The sequence below is a fragment of the Capra hircus genome, chromosome 18 (genome assembly GCF_001704415.2).
Source record: "Capra hircus breed San Clemente chromosome 18, ASM170441v1, whole genome shotgun sequence".
NCBI lineage: Eukaryota > Metazoa > Chordata > Mammalia > Artiodactyla > Bovidae > Capra > Capra hircus.
The window spans coordinates 48,406,603-48,425,619 of record NC_030825.1 but is presented as its reverse complement, the minus strand read 5'-3'; the positions used below and the strand labels follow the sequence as shown (position 1 = coordinate 48,425,619).

General features: G+C 39.9%; 1 protein-coding gene across 1 annotated transcript; it reads left to right on the top strand.

The window, feature by feature from the left end:
- LOC102172749 (zinc finger protein 420) lies at positions 49–18,865 on the top strand. The gene is made up of 6 exons (XM_013971144.2): positions 49–157; positions 1,335–1,389; positions 9,530–9,599; positions 11,572–11,698; positions 11,968–12,063; positions 15,870–18,865. The coding sequence occupies exons 3-6, from the start codon at positions 9,591–9,593 to the stop codon at positions 17,903–17,905; spliced, it is 2,268 nt and encodes a 755-aa protein (XP_013826598.2). The 5' UTR covers positions 49–157; positions 1,335–1,389; positions 9,530–9,590; the 3' UTR covers positions 17,906–18,865.

Genomic DNA, 19,017 nt, shown 5'->3' with positions numbered 1-19,017 from the left:
CTACATTTCCCAGAAACCTGCGGGTGTTATGCCACTTCCTACCAAGTTTTCAGCGCTGCTGTATTTAAACCAGTTGAGCGGCCCTGCGGCGTGGGGAGGGCGGAGTGTGAAACTACCTCGTTCGCTGGTACCCTGCAGGACGCCGGGGAAGCTGAAGGTGAGGCGTTGTCTGAGCCGCGGTGCAGAGACCGGCCGTGTCTAGAGTCTCAGGCGTTAGCGCGCGCGCGTGTGTGTGTGTGTGTAACGTGATGTGCCTATGAGATTGCATGATTTTGTGTGTGAACACTTGGCGAGAGTGGTAATTGTGCCTTCAACCATCAGTAAGGTTGTGTGACGTTGCGCGAATGACCAAGTAAAGAACTTGTCTTCAAGTCAGAGACCTGCTCGCAGAAGAAGAATTTTAGAGCCAGAAACAGAAACGGAGGTAGTAAGATTTCAATCTCGCCCCTCAGTAATCCACCGGGTGAACCTGTGGGGATTCTCCACTTCCACCCTGGTTCCCGGAAAGGAGGGGCGTCATTGCTCAAGTCACTCACCAACTTTCTGCTGAGTGTCTTTTTAAATTCAGGAATGAGGGTGCTGTTAGGGAAATTAAATGGAAGTAGTCTTGTTCAGACCTCAGAGACAAGAAAGCAGTGCTTCTGACCTGCCAGCACACTGCCCTTACTACGTGCCTGTCCCACACTGCACCGGTTGTTCCAAAGAAGCCGAGGGGCACATAGATAAGATAGGGAGCGGGTCTTGGGATTTTTGAGCCCTTGGAGATCTGAGATTCGTTAACCCCGGGTTAACGAAATCCTTTGACTCGCTAGATAAATAAACGGCATTGTAAAAAAGATAGAGTTTCAGAGCTGCAACTTGCTAGCAAACTGATGATGGTATCAGTTTTCCGCGGAAATTATAAGCAGGAACTGCAATTTTGAATTCTCACCCGTGGGTTGAACGCACCGCCGGGGACTGTTTCGAAACTGTGACTCCAGATTGCTGTTAGAGGGGATTTCCCTGTGCTGTTTGGTTCTGGATGCTACTGGACTCCCAAGTAGATGATGTATATGCTGTTACAGTTTTACTGTTTCTGTTTTTTTTTTTCTTTTAAGGATTGTGTATTGAAAGTAAGTTAGATAATTCTCTATTAAATATTGAAATTGTTTGAGTGGTTTCTTTTGTTAACAAATCCTTGGACCCTGAAATGGAAATTAAAACTTTGAGCAAAACAGGAGCATGGGGGTGGGACAAGGGGAGTAGAAGATGTTGTTTCTAACAAATCTGTCTTGCCTGAAAGAAAGGCTTGGTGTCTGAAGATTTTTTAATTCTTACCAACTTTTCTTACACAGGTGACCAGAGACCAAGGGAAGAGCAGCTGTTGGACAATCAAGCATTTTATCTAAGGTAAGTTGTTTTTGTCTTTTTTGTATCTGTATTGCTTTCTGGATTTTCAGGATTTATCTTTCTATATCTTGAAAATCCACAGCAAGGATCCTTTCAGTGATCTGGTTCTTGGGCCTTGCTATTCCAAAGAGTAATCAGGGTTGGGGGAAGGGTAGAGGAATGGACCCAAAGAAGCTGTTGCACTCCATATCTCTCCTTTTAACCTGAGGTACCCATATTGATGTGCCAAATATTTTAATACCACCGTATGCTTAGTCCTTTTCTATGAATTTTGAAGAAATACAATAAATCCCACAGAGTGAAACTTGAAGCCTTTCTTTTAGTATTTTCTTCTCAGGTTTGTTAAGAGATGATACTATAAGTATTTAAAATGTTCAAAAGAGTGTTCAGCGAATTCTCTCTCCCAGCTGTGCCTTTTGTCATGTAGATTTCCCACTTCAAAGGCAAACTGTGACCAGTTTCTTGAGTACTTTCAGGGGGATCCTCTACCTATATTAGTATATGAAGGGTTACTCTCTTTTTATAGCTGAACTGTATTTCATGCTTCTATAATTTAAAAAACTGACCCCTTTTAAGTGTTTGTCAGTCTTTTGCTATTGTAAACAGTGATGGGATAAATATCCTTGTGTAAATACTCGTTTGAGAAGTTTGTTGGTAGGATGAATGCCATTTTCTGGGCCTACTTACGTGTGAACTTTAAATTTTAAAAGTTCTTGCTATATTTTCCCTCAGAGAGGCTGTGTCATCACTTTACTAATTAATTTTTTCTGATTTTATGTTTTATTCAAGGTACTTTTCTGGTTGTTAGAAAACTTAAGAAAGTTATTAATGTGCTATTGTAGAGCTTTTCAAACCATGGGGTTGTTTCCTTATTTGTGTGTGTGTGGTAAAATCAATTCACTGATCCATGATCAGCATTTTCTTTAACTTTTTATTTTGAAAAATTAAAACTATACAAAAATAGACAAAATATTAATGAACCTCTATGTACCATCCTTTGCTCATCTCCAGTAATGATTGACTCATAGCCAGTCTTGTTTAATTTATACCTCTGCCCACCCCAGGGGCATCCCAGGTGGTGCTCATGGTAAAGAACCTACCTGCCAGTGCAGGAGATGGCAGAGACAAGGGTTCAATCTCTGGGTCAGAAAGATCCCTGGAGGAGGGACCCACTCCAGGATTCTGGCCTGGAGAATCCCTTGGATGGGGAGCCTGGTAGGCTACAGTCCATAGGGTCACAAAGAGTTGGACCTGACTAAAGCAACTTAGCATGCACACAGGCTACCCACCCCACTGTTATTCTGAAGCAGATGCCTTCATTTTTCAAATATGTATGATTTCAGGCATAAACATTTCAGTGTATATGAGAATGATGAGTCTTTTTAAAATTTTAATCACAATACCATTATTTTCCCTTAAAGTAAACAATACTTGTTTAATAATCAGATGTCCAGTTAGTACTGAAAGGTTGTTGTTGAATCATGACGCCGGGATTCTTGGCCCCCGGAGGAGAATTCAATCTGGGGCCAGAGATGAGGCTTGATCGCTCAGAGCTTTTGTGTAATAAAGTTTTATTAAAGTATAAAGGAGATAGAGAAAGCTTCTGACATAGGCATCAGAAGGGGGCAGAAAGAGTACGCCCCTGCTAGTCTTCAGCTGGATGTTATATAGTCACCAGCAGTGTGTTAATGAAAGAAAGGAATGTCTCAAAACTCAGAATGGCACCAGGCCCCTCACCCATAAGATGCATTTTGGGATAATCTTGGCTCCAAATGGTTTATCTTGGGCCATAAAGTGATTAACTTGAATCTTGAAGAAGGGCAGATCACCATACAAATAGTTTCATTTACATAGATTAGAGGAACAATATCTGAGTATAACATACTGGTTTGTCAAGTAGGTTCTGAGCCAAAAGGCGGAACCAAATTGACAGAGTTTGGGGTAAATGTATAGTACATTAGCATAGCTTAAGACAAACATTTCCATAAGAAAAAGGCATTGGTTAACTTCAGGTGAAACCAGGTGTCACTATGGCAACACAGAATTTTAAGAGAAACCTCCTTTTAAATTTGTATAGAGAAGGAAAAAATATCGCTGGTTTGTTTCCTCCTGCTGCTTAAGAGAGATAAAAATGTCTGACACTTGCAGGCTATTTCCTCCAGCTGGAGACCCCTGGCCTTCCTGCCTGTTACCCTCTCAGTACTTAGACTTCCTCTCAGGGCAAACATGAAAGTGCTGCACTCAATGTGCCAGCAAATTTGGAAAACTCAGCAGTGGCCACAGGACTGGAAAAGGTCAGTTTTCATTCCGATCCCAAGGAAAGGAAATGCTGAAGAATGCTCAAACTTCCACACTATTGCACTCATCTCACATGCTAATAAAGTAATGCTCAAAATTCTCCCAGCCAGGCTTCAACAATACATGAACCGTGAACTTCCAGATATTCAAGCTGGTTTTAGAAAAGGCAGAGGAACCATAGACCAAATTGCCAACATCCACTGGACCATTGAAAAAGCAAGAGAGTTCCAGAAAAACATCTATTTCTGCTTTATTGACTATGCCAAAGCCTTTGCCTGTGTGGCTCACAATAAACTGTGGAGAATTCTGAAAAAGATGGGAATACCAGACCACCTGACCTGTCCCATGAGAAATCTGTATGCGGGTCAGGAAGCAACAGTTGAAATGGACATGGAACAACAGACTGGTTCCAAATAGGAAAAGGAGTACACCAAGGCTGTATGTTGTCACCCTGCTTATTTAACTTACATGCAGAGTACATCATGCAAAATGCCGGGCTGGATGAAGCACAGGTTGGAATCAAGATTGCCAGGAGAAATAGCAACAACCTCAGATATGCAGATGACACCACCCTTATGGCAGAAAGTGAAGAGGAACTAAAAAGCCTCTTGATGAAAGTGAAAGAGGAGAGTGAAAAAGTTGGCTTAAAGCTCAACATTCAGAAAACAAAGATCATGGCATCCGGTCCCATCACTTCATGGCAAATAGATGGGGAAACAGTGGAAACAGTGTCAGACTTTATTTTGGGGGGCTCCAAAATCACTGCAGATGGTGACTGCAGCCATGAAATTAAAAGACGCTTACTTCTTGGGAGGAAAGTTATGACCAACCTAGATAGTGTATAAAAGAGCAGAGACATTACTTTTCCAACAAAGGTCTGTCTAGTCAAGGCTGTGGTTTTTCCAGTAGTCATGTATGGATGTGAGAGTTGGACTATAAAGAAAGCTGAGTGCCAAATAATGGATGCTTTTGAACTGTGGTGTTGGAGAAGACTCTTGAGATTCTCTTAGACTGCAAGGAGATCCAACCAGTCCATCCTAAAGAAAATCAGTCCTGAATATTCATTGGAAGGACTGATGTTGAAGTTGAAACTCCAATACTTTGGCCACCTTATGTGAAGAGCTGACGCATTTGCAAAGACCCTGATGCTAGGAAAGATTAAGGGCAGGAGAACGGAACGACAGAGGATGAGATGGTTGGATGGCATCACCGACTCAATGGACATGGGTTTGGGTGGACTCTGGGAGTTGGTGATGGACAAGGAAGCTGGCATGCTGCAGTCCATGGGGTCGCAAAGAGTCGGACATGACTGAGCAACTGAACTGAACTGAACGGTGCAAATAACTAAAAAATTTTGAGGTTTCTTTGAATCTGGATTCAGATAAGACCCATGTTTTGTGATTCATTTATAACTTTCCTAGTAAAGTCTTTTTTAGAAACCATGATTTCTTATTCCCCTTCTTTGTCTCTCTCTATTTGCAATGTATTTGTAAGAAACTGGGTGATTTGTTCCATATAGTTTCCCACTGTATCATTAACATGTTTTTCTGTATTTCCTATAGATTAAGAGGCTTAACCTAGGAGCACTAATTTGAATTTGATGGAACGGATCAGAAAGAGAGCTCAGATTTATTTCCAATCCTTTATAATCCAAATATTGGGCAAGGTTTCCTGGGGAGGGAAAGTTAGGCTCAAATGGATCACATACTAGGTGGACAGATGCTTCTCCCATGGGACAGTTAACGAGTCTGAAGAGAGTATGTGCCCTCTATCTGACTTCCAGCCCTGATGAAATGACAGCAGTATTGAAAAATCCATTAAGATAGAGGGAGACTTTATTATTAAAAGAGTTCATATGTGATGTCTTCATGTGTGTGGAGGGTGAGACATATTCCCTTCTAAATATAGAAAATTGCCAGAGTTCAGCTCCAGCAGCCAGGGAATCAGCCTGAAGGGGTGAGTGGTGTCGGCAGATGATGATGTAGCCTCTGACTTATAGTATGGAACTACATGTTTATTTCAAGCTTCAGGTTTTCTTTTATACTTTGACAAAAGCATTAGGTCAGAGGTTTGACATTTTTAGTTTTCCCCACCCAGATTTATTATCTCCAGAAATCATTGTTGTCCTACAGAGTTCCTCCTTCAGCGATTCAGAATCGGCTTTACTATCTATTATCTACTTTCTCTTATGTGTCCTATACTTAACTTGTGATTACGTTGTAACTCATGTCACATTCCTCAGTTTATTTCTTATCTTTCTAAATCCTGTTTGCCCCTAGCATCTTAAGATCACTATCTCCTAAAAAGGCTTCTAGCTATTCTTAATTATTCCTAAACCCCAAACTTCTTTTGCCATAAACATTCCCCTCACAAACAGGTCTCAGATAGTAATCCTTCCCCTGGCCTCAAGCTGTGGCCTATGTGCCCATCCTGGAACATTCTTTGTAAAGATCCTTGAACAAATGTCAATGGTTATTTTATAGATTATTTTCTGGGCACAACTGTAGAAGGCTTTGTGCTTTCTCATACTTCTCTCAAGCACCTTAACATTCTTTCCAGCCAAGTCAACTGAAGAAAGGAAAGAACAAGTCAGAATCACAAGGCCTAACTCCTTCATCCCGGGGCCATGCCTGCGAGATGAGGAGAGGGGGTTGGGGCGTGCCTCCATTTTGTCAGTAATGCCTAACATGGCTCCAGACAGAAAATAGTGATAAGGAAGTTCCCTTAAGTTTCTTTGACATGTGAGTCACCCAATGGGCCTTAAATTAGGAGAGATTAAGGCTTGGGGTAAGAGAGAGACACATGTAGGGGGTCCTTTTATACACTGCCATTTAAAAGGGCGCTGTTGAAAGAGATCATTATGTCTCTTAAGTAAACCCGCTGCCTGGGACCTATTGGGAAATGAAAGTTCCATTGAATGCCTTTCTCAGGGGCCCAGCATTGTGTATTATGAGAAGTTAAATGTGTGCCTTGGTCACTGTCAGTAATGTCTGGAACTCAGAAGGGAATCAGGATTGTCCTGGAAGGGCCTTGTATATGCAGAGATGTGTGACTTTGATTTATGTTTCAGTATCTGTAAGATTTCAGTATCTGTAAGATTTCTTTACACTTAAAGGGGAAACTCTTGAGCAGTGGCCCAAGAGTTTGTAAAAATATGCAGATAGAACCATGAGTTGGTCAGGACATTTGTACAAAGATGACTTCCTAAAGTTTGACCACTTGTTCTGCCCCTTGGGTCCTGGGTCCTGTCCTTTATGGGGAACATGCTAGTTAAGGGATGGAAAGCAGCAACATTCCACTGACTTCCATCACTCATGATGGTGGTGGTGCTGTCCAGAAGGTCTGTGAACTGCCATTGTTGTCTACTCGGTTAATCCCAGGCGATTCCTAGTCAAGGACTCTGGGGGAGGGGTGACTTCCTCTAGCACCATCACATCCAGCAAGGGACTAGGGATAGGGAAGACCAGTCCCTCCTGTAAATGGAATATTTTAGAGGCCTAGAATTTGGCTACACTTACAGGATGTATCAAGGAGGCCTCAGTACTTGCACTTAGCTTGTGATAGTGCCAATTCCATAATCCAAGGCATAATAGGCATCTTGGTTCAGAGATTCCCAGGCTTAGGGTCTTTGAAAGCCTTTATTTCCAAGAGATCTTAGCATCTAGCCAGCAGTTGTCACTCTAATGATGCACAGCATAGGGCCAAAGGGGGCAGTTTCTTGCATCATTAGCCTGTAGGCGGACGCCATAGTTGGTTCAGAGGCATGAGAGATTGCTGTGGCCTCTACAAAGAGGCAGTCTCTGAGGCCACTAACAGGAAGTGACTGCTGATTTTAATTTGAAGAGATTGTGGAGCCTTTTGTTGGATGAGTTCCTTTTCACGGTGGGATGGTTTGTAAGTGACAGCATCAGTGAGATTAAAATTTGTCAGTAAGGAGATATGTTGCTTCCAGACCTGAATAAGACTTGACTTTATGGTCCCTGAGAGATTTCACAGCAGTTTATGGACAGTGTCTGGGGTAGAGCTGTCCAGTTTTACCAATACTTTTCAGGAATTTTACCACAGTGTAAGGGCTTTACATTACGCATGAGGCAATGGCCTATGACTCTTTTTGTAAGCTCTTTTGTGAGTATTTTTACGTCCTTAATGAGCATGTTAAATGAATCTCCATTTATGGAGGAGGAGGTCATCCATATAATGTCGTACCTGTGCTTGTGGAAGAAGATGGATGTAGTGAAAATTACAATGGCAAGGCTACTGAGGTATCCATGGGTAGCCCAGCAAAGCTATATTGTGTTAGACCTTGATAAGAGAAGTATATAAGGAGGGTGTTTAGCCAACTTCCTGTGAAGAGGAAGTGAGAGTTTTTAGCCATAACATCAGTGTTGAGTCAAGATAGCACTTGTGAAATATTTATCACAGGCTCATGGTACCTCATGCCACACACAAAAATGCACCATCAACCTAAATGTAAGAGTATAAGCAGCCAAAGGGAAAAAATATATACATAAATTGGACTTCCTCAAAATTAAAAACTTACCAGCTTCAAAGGAAAGAAAGTGAAAATATAGCCCACAATGCATGTACACTAGGTCACTACAGTTGTATCCAACTCTTTGCAACCCTGCCAGGCTGCTCTGTTCATGGGATTTTCCATGCAAGAATACTAGAGTGGGTTGCTATTCCCTTCCCCAGGAGATCTTCCTGATCCAGGGATCCAACCCACGTCTCTTATGTCTCCTGCATTGGCAGGCAGGTTCTTAAATATTAGTGCCACCTGGGACGCTCCAGGTGTATAGCCTACAAAGCAGGATCCAAAATTTGAAAATTTCATGTTCAAGAAGGAATTAGATTCTTTTAGAGTGTGTGAGGAATTATTACAACTCAACAATAAAAAGACGAATATCCAGTTTTTCTTCCTATGGCCGAGTCATGCGGCATGCCTGATCTTGGCTCCCCCACCAGGGATTGAGTCTGTTCCTCCTGTGGTGGAAGCACAAAGTCTTAACCACTGCATCACTAGGGAAGTCCCCAGGCAGTTTCCTGTTAAAGAATGTTCCTCACTTCCACTCCCGAGAGCCCAGGTTTCAGTCCCTGGTTGGAGACCTAAGATCCTACAAGCTGCATGACCAAAATAAATAAATACAATTAAAAATAAAGGTCAAGATGGAGGAAATATATGTACACTATGGTTGACTCACATTGTTGTACAGCAGAAACCAACACAGCACTGTAAAGCAATTTTCCTCCAATTAAAAAAAAAAAAAACAAACAGAAAAGGATGCTTTGGGTTTGTTCCTTGGTTAGTGGATGAGTCTAGTGTGACTTCATGTGGCCTGAATGAAACTTTGAACTCAAAATACTTCTTTCACCTGGAACATGAGAACAAGTCAGGGAGGCACGCTCTGGTATGTAGTGTGTTAGAACTGGGGAAAAAACACAGATCTTAGTTGTATGAAGTCTTTGTTCCAGGATTTGGCCTACATGGATATAGTACACTTCTAGGCCTGAGGGCCCATTAAAATCCTTGAAGCAGGCATGACTTGGGTACATGTTGGATCAGGGTCCCCTAGTCTGAAAATGTGAACCACTCAGGTCAGAGAACCCTAAGAACATCATAGGAATTGGGTACTGCTTTAGCATAAATTAATTCTGTATCTGTGTTTTTTGGTATTGAGGAAGGCATTTGATTTTTTAGATTTCTGCAAATCTCAGTATGTGTATTAGGGCATGGAAGGGACCAAGTGCCATGAAAAGGGAAGGAAGTATTTATCTTAACTTAGTCATTTAGAAGCAAGCCTGTTCTCATGGTTCCTTTTACTTCCTGACCCTCTCTTCTCAGGACTCTGCACTTTTCCACAAGAAGAAGCCAGAGGAGGACTAATAATTTGCCATTCTAAGCCATGCCCCATGTAAGTTGATGTTTTTTCTTCCCTTCATCAAATAGTCTTGTTTTCTAGGATATGAATGCTCAATATTCTTACCTCCAGATTTTCTGCCTTACTAAGCCCCAGCCCTCTCTTCTCTAGCCATATTTGGGATCCATTCTGCAAATCAGGAAACATATTAAGAAAAGAGTAGAACCTCTCCTGTCATTGTGGTTTGATGAGATGGGACTGCATATACAAAATTCAGTCTTTGTCATTGACTCTATTTTCTGGATGATTAGGATAGAAATTGCTGTTTATCTCAGAATGTGGTGAGATCTTTGGTCTGTGAGGCTTTTAAGATTGAAATGTGATCAAATGCAGGACTGAGAACAAAGAGAGTATCATGTCGGTGAATATCTCAGAGGTGAATACCAGTGACAACGTCCGTTTTGAATCTGAATAACATGTGTAAGTCAAGGACCATGTCTGTGTGAGTTTAGGTCATCTTTCATTGGCTTTCTGTTGCTCAGAATAAGCGATGTGTACAGTGAGCAATGATGACTGGTAACAGAGCCAGAGAATGAGGTATTTGAGAATTTAGAAATGGAACTGACATTAGAGAAGGAATACAAACTAAATACCAAAAAATAAGAAAATGATTGCAGGGAATTACCTGGTGGTCCAGTGGTTAGAACTCTGCACCTTCACTGCCGAGGGCTGGGGTTCAGTCTCTGGTAGGGCACTAAGATCCCATTAGCTGTACATTGCATGGGATGGGAGGAGGGAAAGGAAGGAAAAGAAAATTATTACAGGGCTTCTGTGGTCCAGTGGTTGGGAAGCCACCTTGCAATACAGGGAACACTGGTTCAAGCCCTGGTCTGGGAAGATCCCACATACCATGGGGCAATTAAGCCCATGCACCACAACTTCTGAGCCTGAGCTCTGAAACCCACGAGCCGCAACTACTGAGCCTGTGTTTGGGAACTACTGAAGCCCACCTGACTAGAGCCCGTACTCTGCAACAGGAGAAGCCACCACAATGAGAGGTCCACATACCACAAGGGAGAGTAGCTCCCATTCTCCACAACTAGAGAAAGCCCGAGTGCAGCAACAAAAGTCCAGTGTAGCCAAAAATAAATAAAATGTTTTTTAAAAAGGAAAGAAAATGATTACAATCATAATATGATATATTATATCATATACCTTGTAAAAATGATGACTATGAAAGGATTTGCCAGGACAAGGGAGAAAATTATTGCTAAGTTATTCTGAGGCTTAAGTTGGAAATAAACCCTTAAATTATATAAAAATCTTATTTTCTAAGATAAATATTTTAAAAGATATTTGGATGGGCCATCAGGTTTGTTTTTCTTCTCCCTTCCTTCTTTCTTCCATCCTCTCCTTCTTCCCTCCCTTCCATCCTTTCTCTTACTTATTTTCAGTTCTTTAAAGGGAAGAGGGGAGGAAAGAACTTGCAACTTATTTGGGAATTTGCATGTGTTATATGCTTACACAGGCTTTTCAGGTAGTGCTTGTGGTAAAGAACCCGCCTCACAAATGCAGGAGATATAAGAGATGTGGGTTTGAGCCCTGGGTTGGGAAAACCCCCGGAGGAGAGCATGGCAACCCACTCCAGTATTCTTGCCTGGAGAATCCCATGGACAGAGGAGCCCAGTGGGCTATAGTACATAGGGTTGTAGTGAATCAGATATGACTGAAGCGACAGCATTCATGCATGGGCTTGCACAGAGTATTTCATTTAATCAGAGAACTCTACTCACCTGGCTTTTGTTCATTCCTGTAACTGTTCATGAGAAGCTATAACAGAGTAATAGGAATGTTTAGAAACTAAGTAGGTGCTCTACATTTATCACATAATTTCCTTTCCATTACTTAACCTTATTGCAAACTCTTTTCTCTCTGGGCCACTTTATGTAACACTTTTCTTCTCTCATTACTTCTAGAAAATATTTTTTTGTTTGTTTTACCATTAACACTGGGTTTGTCATCTCAGAGGTTAGTATTGTTCAAGGATGTGGCCATAGACTTCTCACAGGAGGAATGGGCATACCTGGATTTGGAACAGAAGGATCTGTACAGAGATGTGATGCTGGAGAACTACAGCAACCTGGTCTCAGTGGGTAAGCTTGTCTGCTCCTAATAATTCAACCCGTCTTTGTGAAATTTAGAAAAGTTTCAAAGTGCCTAGCTGAATTTCAGACCTCTAGTCCCAAATAAATGTTTTGTGCTTTATAGACTTAGAAATGGACAGCTCCATTGGGCATCTGTATCTTCTGTATTCTACATAGACCCTTCATCTTAATCTTTCTACAATTGACCTTGTTACTTGCTGAACAATGTGCTCCATTTTAAACAGAGTGTAACCATATCCATTTCCACTTATAAACAGGAGTTTCCATTTCTAAGCTAGATGTGCTCTCCTTATTGGAGCAAGGGAAAGAACCTTGGAAGGTTGTACAGGAGGTGACAAGAGATCTGAGCCCAGGTAAGTAGTTGATGATCAGGCAAAGGGAGGCCATTGTTAAAATTGCTTAATTTTAGCTTTTTTTGGCCAGTTGCTTAATTGGCCACATCTTTGAGTTATTAGCTTGGAAGTTCTCAAAGACCCAACTAATGCCTTTTCCTCCTAGACCTGTGAAGTAAAAATCCTGAGCCCTGGAGGACAAAACTGTTTACCTAAGGAATACCTTAAGGTAATTTTAGGCTTACAGAAAAACTGAATAAAGCCCAGAGAGTTCCTACATGCCCCCTTTCCAGTTTTGTTCCATTTACCACTTTCCTGATTTTCTTTCATTTCTCCTGTATTTTCAAACAGGAGATTGCCTTCCTTTTCCAATGGTATTCATTTTACTATTTTATATTTCTGATCCAGTGACACCTGTATGAGAGTCTATCCAGCAAATATTTTAAAATACCCTCTGTATTCTAAGTATTGAGAATATAGCAGTAAACAAGAAAAATTCTCTATCCCCATTGATATAGCAGAAGAAATATAATAGTAGCAAATAAAAACATACAAAGAATGATGATTTTAATGAAGCAAAACAAAAGGCAGAGAAAATCACAAAGTAATGGGGTGGGTGTTCTTTTAGAGAGAGTGGTTAAGGATGATTCTCTGAGATGCTCACACTTGAGGGGAGACATGAGTAAAGTACATTCAGAAAACGAAGACCATGGCATCTGGTCCCATCACTTCATGGGAAATAGATGGGGAAACAGTGGAAACAGTGTCAGACTTTATTTTGGGGGGCTCCAAAATCACTGCAGATGGTGACTGCAGCCATGAAATTAAAAGACACTTATTCCTTGGAAGAAAAGTTATGACCAACCTAGATAGCATATTGAAAAGCAGAGACATTACTTTGCCAACAAAGGTCCGTCTAGTCAAGGCTATGGTTTTTCCTGTGGTCATGTATGGATGTGAGAGTTGGACTGTGAAGAAAGCTGAGCTCCGAAGAATTGATGCTTTTGAACTGTGGTGTTGGAGAAGACTCTTGAGAGTCCCTTGGACTGCAAGGAGATCTAACCAGTCCATTCTGAAGGAGATCAGCCCTGGGATTTCTTTGGAAGGAATGATGCTAAAGCTGAAACTCCAGTACTTTGGCCACCTCATGCGAAGAGTTGACTCATTGGAAAAGACTCTGATGCTGGGAGGGATTGGGGGCAGGAGGAGAAGGGGACGACAGAGGATGAGATGGCTGGATGGCATCACTGACTCAATGGACTTGAGTCTGAGTGAACTCTGGGAGTTGATGGACAGGGAGGCCTGGCGTGCTGCGATTCATGGGGTTGCAGAGAGTTGGACATGACTGAGTGACTGAACTGAACTGATGAGTAAAGTAAGCCATGCAAATTCTAGGATAAGAACAGTTTTTTATTTTGTTTAGTTTTCTGGGTTTTGTTTGTTTTCTGGCCATACCTTGAGACTTGTGGGATCTTGGTTCCCCAGGGTCTGATACAGGCCTCTGGCAGTGAAAGTGCAGAGTCCTAAGGACTGCCATGAAATTCCCAAGAAGACTTGTTTAAGGCAGAGAGACTAGTAATAGTAGAGGAAGTCAGAGGTAGGAATGAGTTTGATGCTTTTGAGGATCAACAGATAAACAAGTGTGGCTAAGGTGAGTTAGGGAGAACAGAAATAAAGTAATGTATCAATATAGATTCTTCAGTTTTAACTAATGTACTGAACCAATACAAAATGTTAAGTTATAACTAATAAGGGAACCTGGAGGAACAAAGAAAGGGGGTATGTGGGAACTCTCTGGACTTTATTTGGTTTTTCTGTAAGCCTAAAACTACTCTAAGAAATAAAGTCTTTATTTAAAAACAAAAGATAAACTATAACATGAGTTCATACCAATTCAATTCTAATCTAAATTATAGGCTTTTTATTTAACCCTTTTAAAAAACTTAATAGCTGCATCTATTTTCTTTCATGCCAAGAGTCCCAGTTATCATGGACACTAAGAATAGTGGGATTAGAATATCATGATTACCTACTCTATTCCACATTATACAGGAAGCCTCTAAAATAAGATCTATACTACCAGTAATAATATGATTACTCAAAACAATTTGAGATAATTGTTTTGCCCATTTTCGATTCCCTTCATAGGGTATATGTCACAAATTGCTATGTTTTAAAGTTATGTGAAGTAGTTTCCTTCTATGGTTATGCTACCAATTGTAAATATGGGTTTTATTTTTTGTTGCTGTTTTGAATTTTTAAGCTATGCTTTCTTGTAATTTAATTTTGTTTTACAATTATGCAATATAATTATGTATTACCAAAGTCAAATGTCCAAAACAGATTATATTCAAAGAAATCTGACTTCTATCCCTGGCTTCTTCACATTTCCCACCCTGTAACTATGGGGTTTACTCCTCCCCCCTTTTTAAAAATAAGCAAATGTGTATTTTACATTTATACTTCTTCCACTTCTCTCCTTCCTAAGATAAAAAGACCATAGCTAAAAAAAACCAAAGAGCATAACTGTACATACTTTTGTTGACATTTCTTTTACAATTAACAGTGTATTTCAATTGGCACTCCATATTAATATGAAGAGATATTCCTTTTTAACGGCTTCATAGTATTCCACGATGTGGCTATGCCATGAATTATTTCCAACCAGCCACCTAGTGATGGACATTTGGGCTATTTTACTCTTTTTCTGTAACACATTATGCTTCAATAAAGACTTTATGCATTAGAGTTCTTTTGTTAGTGCAATTAAGAATTTTTTTTTAATTATTTTTTTTTGTTTTTTGGCCTTGCTATGCAGCATGCAGGATCTTGGTCACCTGACAAGCATTTGAACCTGTGCCCCCTGAAGTGAAAGTGCAGTCATAATCACTGGACTGTCAAGGACGTCCTGCTAGTACAATTTTGAGATAGATTTAACATAAGTATAGATATCTTTAGTTTTCTGTTTTTTCCCAGCTTGTCATTTTACTTTTCTTAATGTATTTTTGACATGCTAGCCTTTTTTTTTTTTTTAACTCTAATGTGATTCTTTTTTTTTTTTTTTTTAATCAAGTTATGGTTTGGAAAACTTTCCCCATTCCTTGGTTATAGAAAAATCTCCTAAGTTTTATTCTAGTTATTTGTATGTTTTCATTTTTGTAAGGACATCTGTTCCATTTGGAATATATCCTATATAATGTCTAAGGTACTGATGCAATTTCAACTTTTTTTTTTTTTTTTTAATGTTTATCCTTATGCTATGTGGTGGGCTTTTTTGTTGTTTTTATTTTAAGGGAGAAGGAAAGTTTAATTCTTTGCATCAAGTAAGAACCCTGGGCTTCCCAGGTAGCACAGTGGTCAGGAATCCGCCTGCCAGTGCAAGAGACACAGAGTTCAATGCCTGGGCTGGGAAGATTCCTTGGAGTAGGAAATGGCAGCTCACTCCAGTGTTCTTGCCTGGAAAATTCCATGGACAGAGGAGCTTGGTGGGCTACAGTCTATGGGGCTGTAAATAGTCAAAAATGATTGAGCATGCACAAGGAGAACCCTGGGGATCTTTCTCAGATCAGTGTCGCCTGTGTTTATCCTTATGTTTATTGCTTTCATTTATTAAGAAAGAGTCCATCTCCTCAACTGATTTTGGCTGCTACCTTTATTGTGGGCTAAATTTACACTTATAATTGTGTCTATTTCTGGGTTTTTCTTTCCTGTTCCATTGGTTCCATTGACATTTTATGATACTGAGTTTGAGTTGGCTGTTTATAACCATAGAAATTTCATTTTTCCAAGAATCTGAAATTAACATTTGTTTACTTGTTATCTTATAGACTGGGAATCCAGGTGTGAAACCAAGAAGATACCATCAACAAGAGAAATTTATGAACTAGAAGCATCTCAGTGGGAAATAATAGAACAACTTAAAAGCCATAAGTATGAGTATAAAAGTTTTCAAAATGATAGGGAATGCGGAGACCAGTTTGAAAGACAACTAGGAAATAAAGAGGTTTCTAGACAACTAGTAATCTATGAAGAAATGCCTAATTTTAGTCAGACTATATCCCTTACTTTACAACAGAGAATTCATTCATCTGAAAAATTTGATGAATGTAAAGCATGCAGAAAGTATTTTATCCTTGGCTTTCAACAAACTGAGCATCAGAAAAATCATTCTGATGAAAAATTCTGTGAATGTAAACAATGTGGAATGGCCTTTATTAAGGACTCACAGCTTACTTACCATCATAGAGTTCATGTTCCTAAGAAACTCTATGATAAGGAATGTGGAAAAGCCTTCATTTGTGCTTCGCAACTTATTTATCATCAAAGAATTCATACTGGAGAGAAACTTTATGAATGTAAAGAGTGTGGAAAAGCCTTTATTTGTGCCTCACAACTTATTTATCATCAAAGAATTCACACTAGTGAAAGACCCTATGAATGTAATGAATGTGGGAAGGCCTTCTTTTGTGGCTCGCAACTTACCTACCATCAAAGAGTTCATGCTGCTAAGAAACCCTATCAGTGTAAGAAATGTGGAAAAGCCGTTAATCGTGGCTCCCTCCTTACTCAACATCAAAAGATTCGCATTAGTGAAAAACCCTTTGAATGTAAAGAATGTGGAAAGACTTTTATTTGTGACTCAGAACTTACTCAGCATGAGAGAATTCACACTGGTAAGAAACCCTATGAGTGTAAGGAATGTGGAAAGTCCTTTATTCATGGTTCACAGTTTACTCACCATCAGAGAAATCATGCTGGTGAAAAGCCGTATGTGTGTAAAGAATGTAGAATGGCCTTTACACAGAGTTCATATCTTTTGCAACATCAGAGACGTCACACTGGTGAGAAACCCTACATATGTAATGAATGTGGAAAGTCCTTTATTCGTGGCTTTCACCTTACCAGACATCAGAGAATTCATACTGGTGAGAAACCCTATGTATGTAATGAATGTGGGAAAGCCTTTCGTTATAGTTCACAGCTTTCTCCACATTATAGATTTCATACTGGTGAAAAGCCTTATAAATGTAAAGATTGTGAGATGTCCTTTATCCTTGGCTCACAACTTACTGAACATCAGAGGATCCATACAGGTAAGAAGCCACATGAATGTAAGCAGTGTGGAAAAGCCTTTAACTATGGCTCACAGCTTATTCGACATCAGAGGACACATACTGGTGAGAAACCATATGAATGTGAAGAATGCGGGAAATCATATGTTTCTGGTTCACACCTTACTGAACATCAAAGAATTCACACTGGTGAAAAACCCTTTGAATGTAAGGAATGTGGGAAAGCCTTTATTCGTGGTTCATATCTTACTCAGCATCAGAGAATTCATACTGGTGAAAAGCCATATGTATGTAAAGAATGTAGAATGGCCTTTACACAGAGTTCACAACTTTTTCAACATCAGAGACTTCATACTGGTGAGAAACCCTACATATGTAATGAATGTGGAAAGTCCTTTATTCGTCGCTTTCAACTTACTAAACATCAGAGAATTCATACTGGTGATAGACCGTATGAATGTGAAGAATGTGGGAAATCATTTATTTGTGGTTCACACCTTGCTGAACATCAAAGAACTCACACTGGTGAAAAACCCTTTGAATGTAAGGAATGTGGGAAAGCCTTTTTTCGTAGCTCATATCTTACTCGGCATCAGAGAATTCATACTGGTGAAAAACCCTTTGAATGTAAGGAATGTGGGAAAGCCTTTATTTGTAGCTCATATCTTACTCGGCATCAGAGAATTCATACTGGTGAAAAACCCTGTGAATGTAAAGAATGTAGAAAGGCCTTTGCTTATGGCTCACAACTGTCTCGACATCAGAAAATTCATACAGGTGAGAATCCCTAGGAATGTAAGCTGTGTGGGAAGATCTTTATTTTGTGCCTCACAACTTGAGCTACATCAGATATTTCATACTGGGAACCATATGAATGTAAGGAATGTGGTAAGACTTTTATTTATAGCTCACAGCTAACTTACTATCAGAGAGTTCATACTGGTGAGAAACATACAAATGTAACTAGTGTGGGAAGGCCTTTAACTGTCAATCACAACTTAACATCAGAGAATTCATTCTGGTGGAAGCCTTATAAATGTAATGCATATGGCAAGGACTTTAGATGTCATTCACACCTTACTCAACATCAGAAACCTCATAATGGAGAAAGACTGTGTGAAAAATTAGTAAATCCTTTCCATGTTTATCCATAACATTTGACTTTGAAATATCAGAAAATTCAAATTATGAATATGAGTATCCTGTTTTTATATAAACTCATGAGTAATTCACCTTCAGAGAGTATATAGTTTAAAAAGACTAGATTAATATAAGTACAGAATTACTTTCCATCATATTTCAATCTTTGCTAAACAGTGATTCATATGAGAGCTCAACCCTAAAAGGTAAGGTTCTCTCGTTCAGCATCATTCTTTTGTTCAGCATCATTTCAGCTCCACCATTTACTGTCTGGGTGTTTCTTTGGGAAAGTTACTTAACCCCTGTTTGTTTTAGTTTCTTCCTTACTAATACATTGATATCACAAATTTCATCATTGTTGTCTGCAGTTTAAAGGAGTAAATACATATAAAGCCTATAGAAATGTATACTACATAGTTAATGCTTAGTAAATGTTACCTTTTATTGTAAAGATTACTTTTATTTTGTGTTTTAATCATATTACAGAATTCAAAAGAGAAGGAGACTTTACAAATACAGTGAGAGTGAAGTATTAGCTATTCAGTCGTGTCTGACTCTTTGCAACTCCATGGACGATAGCTTTCCAGGCTCCTCAGTCCATGGAATTCTCCAGGCATGAATACTGGAGTGGGTTGCCATTCCCTTCTCTGGGGGATCTTCCCAACCCAGGGATCAAACCCAAATCTCCTACACTGCAGGCAGATTCTTTACCATCAGGGCCACCAGAGACAAATACAGTACACAAGGTAAATCTTTCATCACT

Bases quoted from the DNA above. Each gene is read 5' to 3' on its own strand.
- LOC102172749 (XM_013971144.2), top strand. The intron at 11,699-11,967 runs GTAAGCTTGTCT...ACTTATAAACAG, and splicing joins CAGCAACCTGGTCTCAGTGG to GAGTTTCCATTTCTAAGCTA. The intron at 12,064-15,869 runs GTAAGTAGTTGA...GTTATCTTATAG, and splicing joins GACAAGAGATCTGAGCCCAG to ACTGGGAATCCAGGTGTGAA.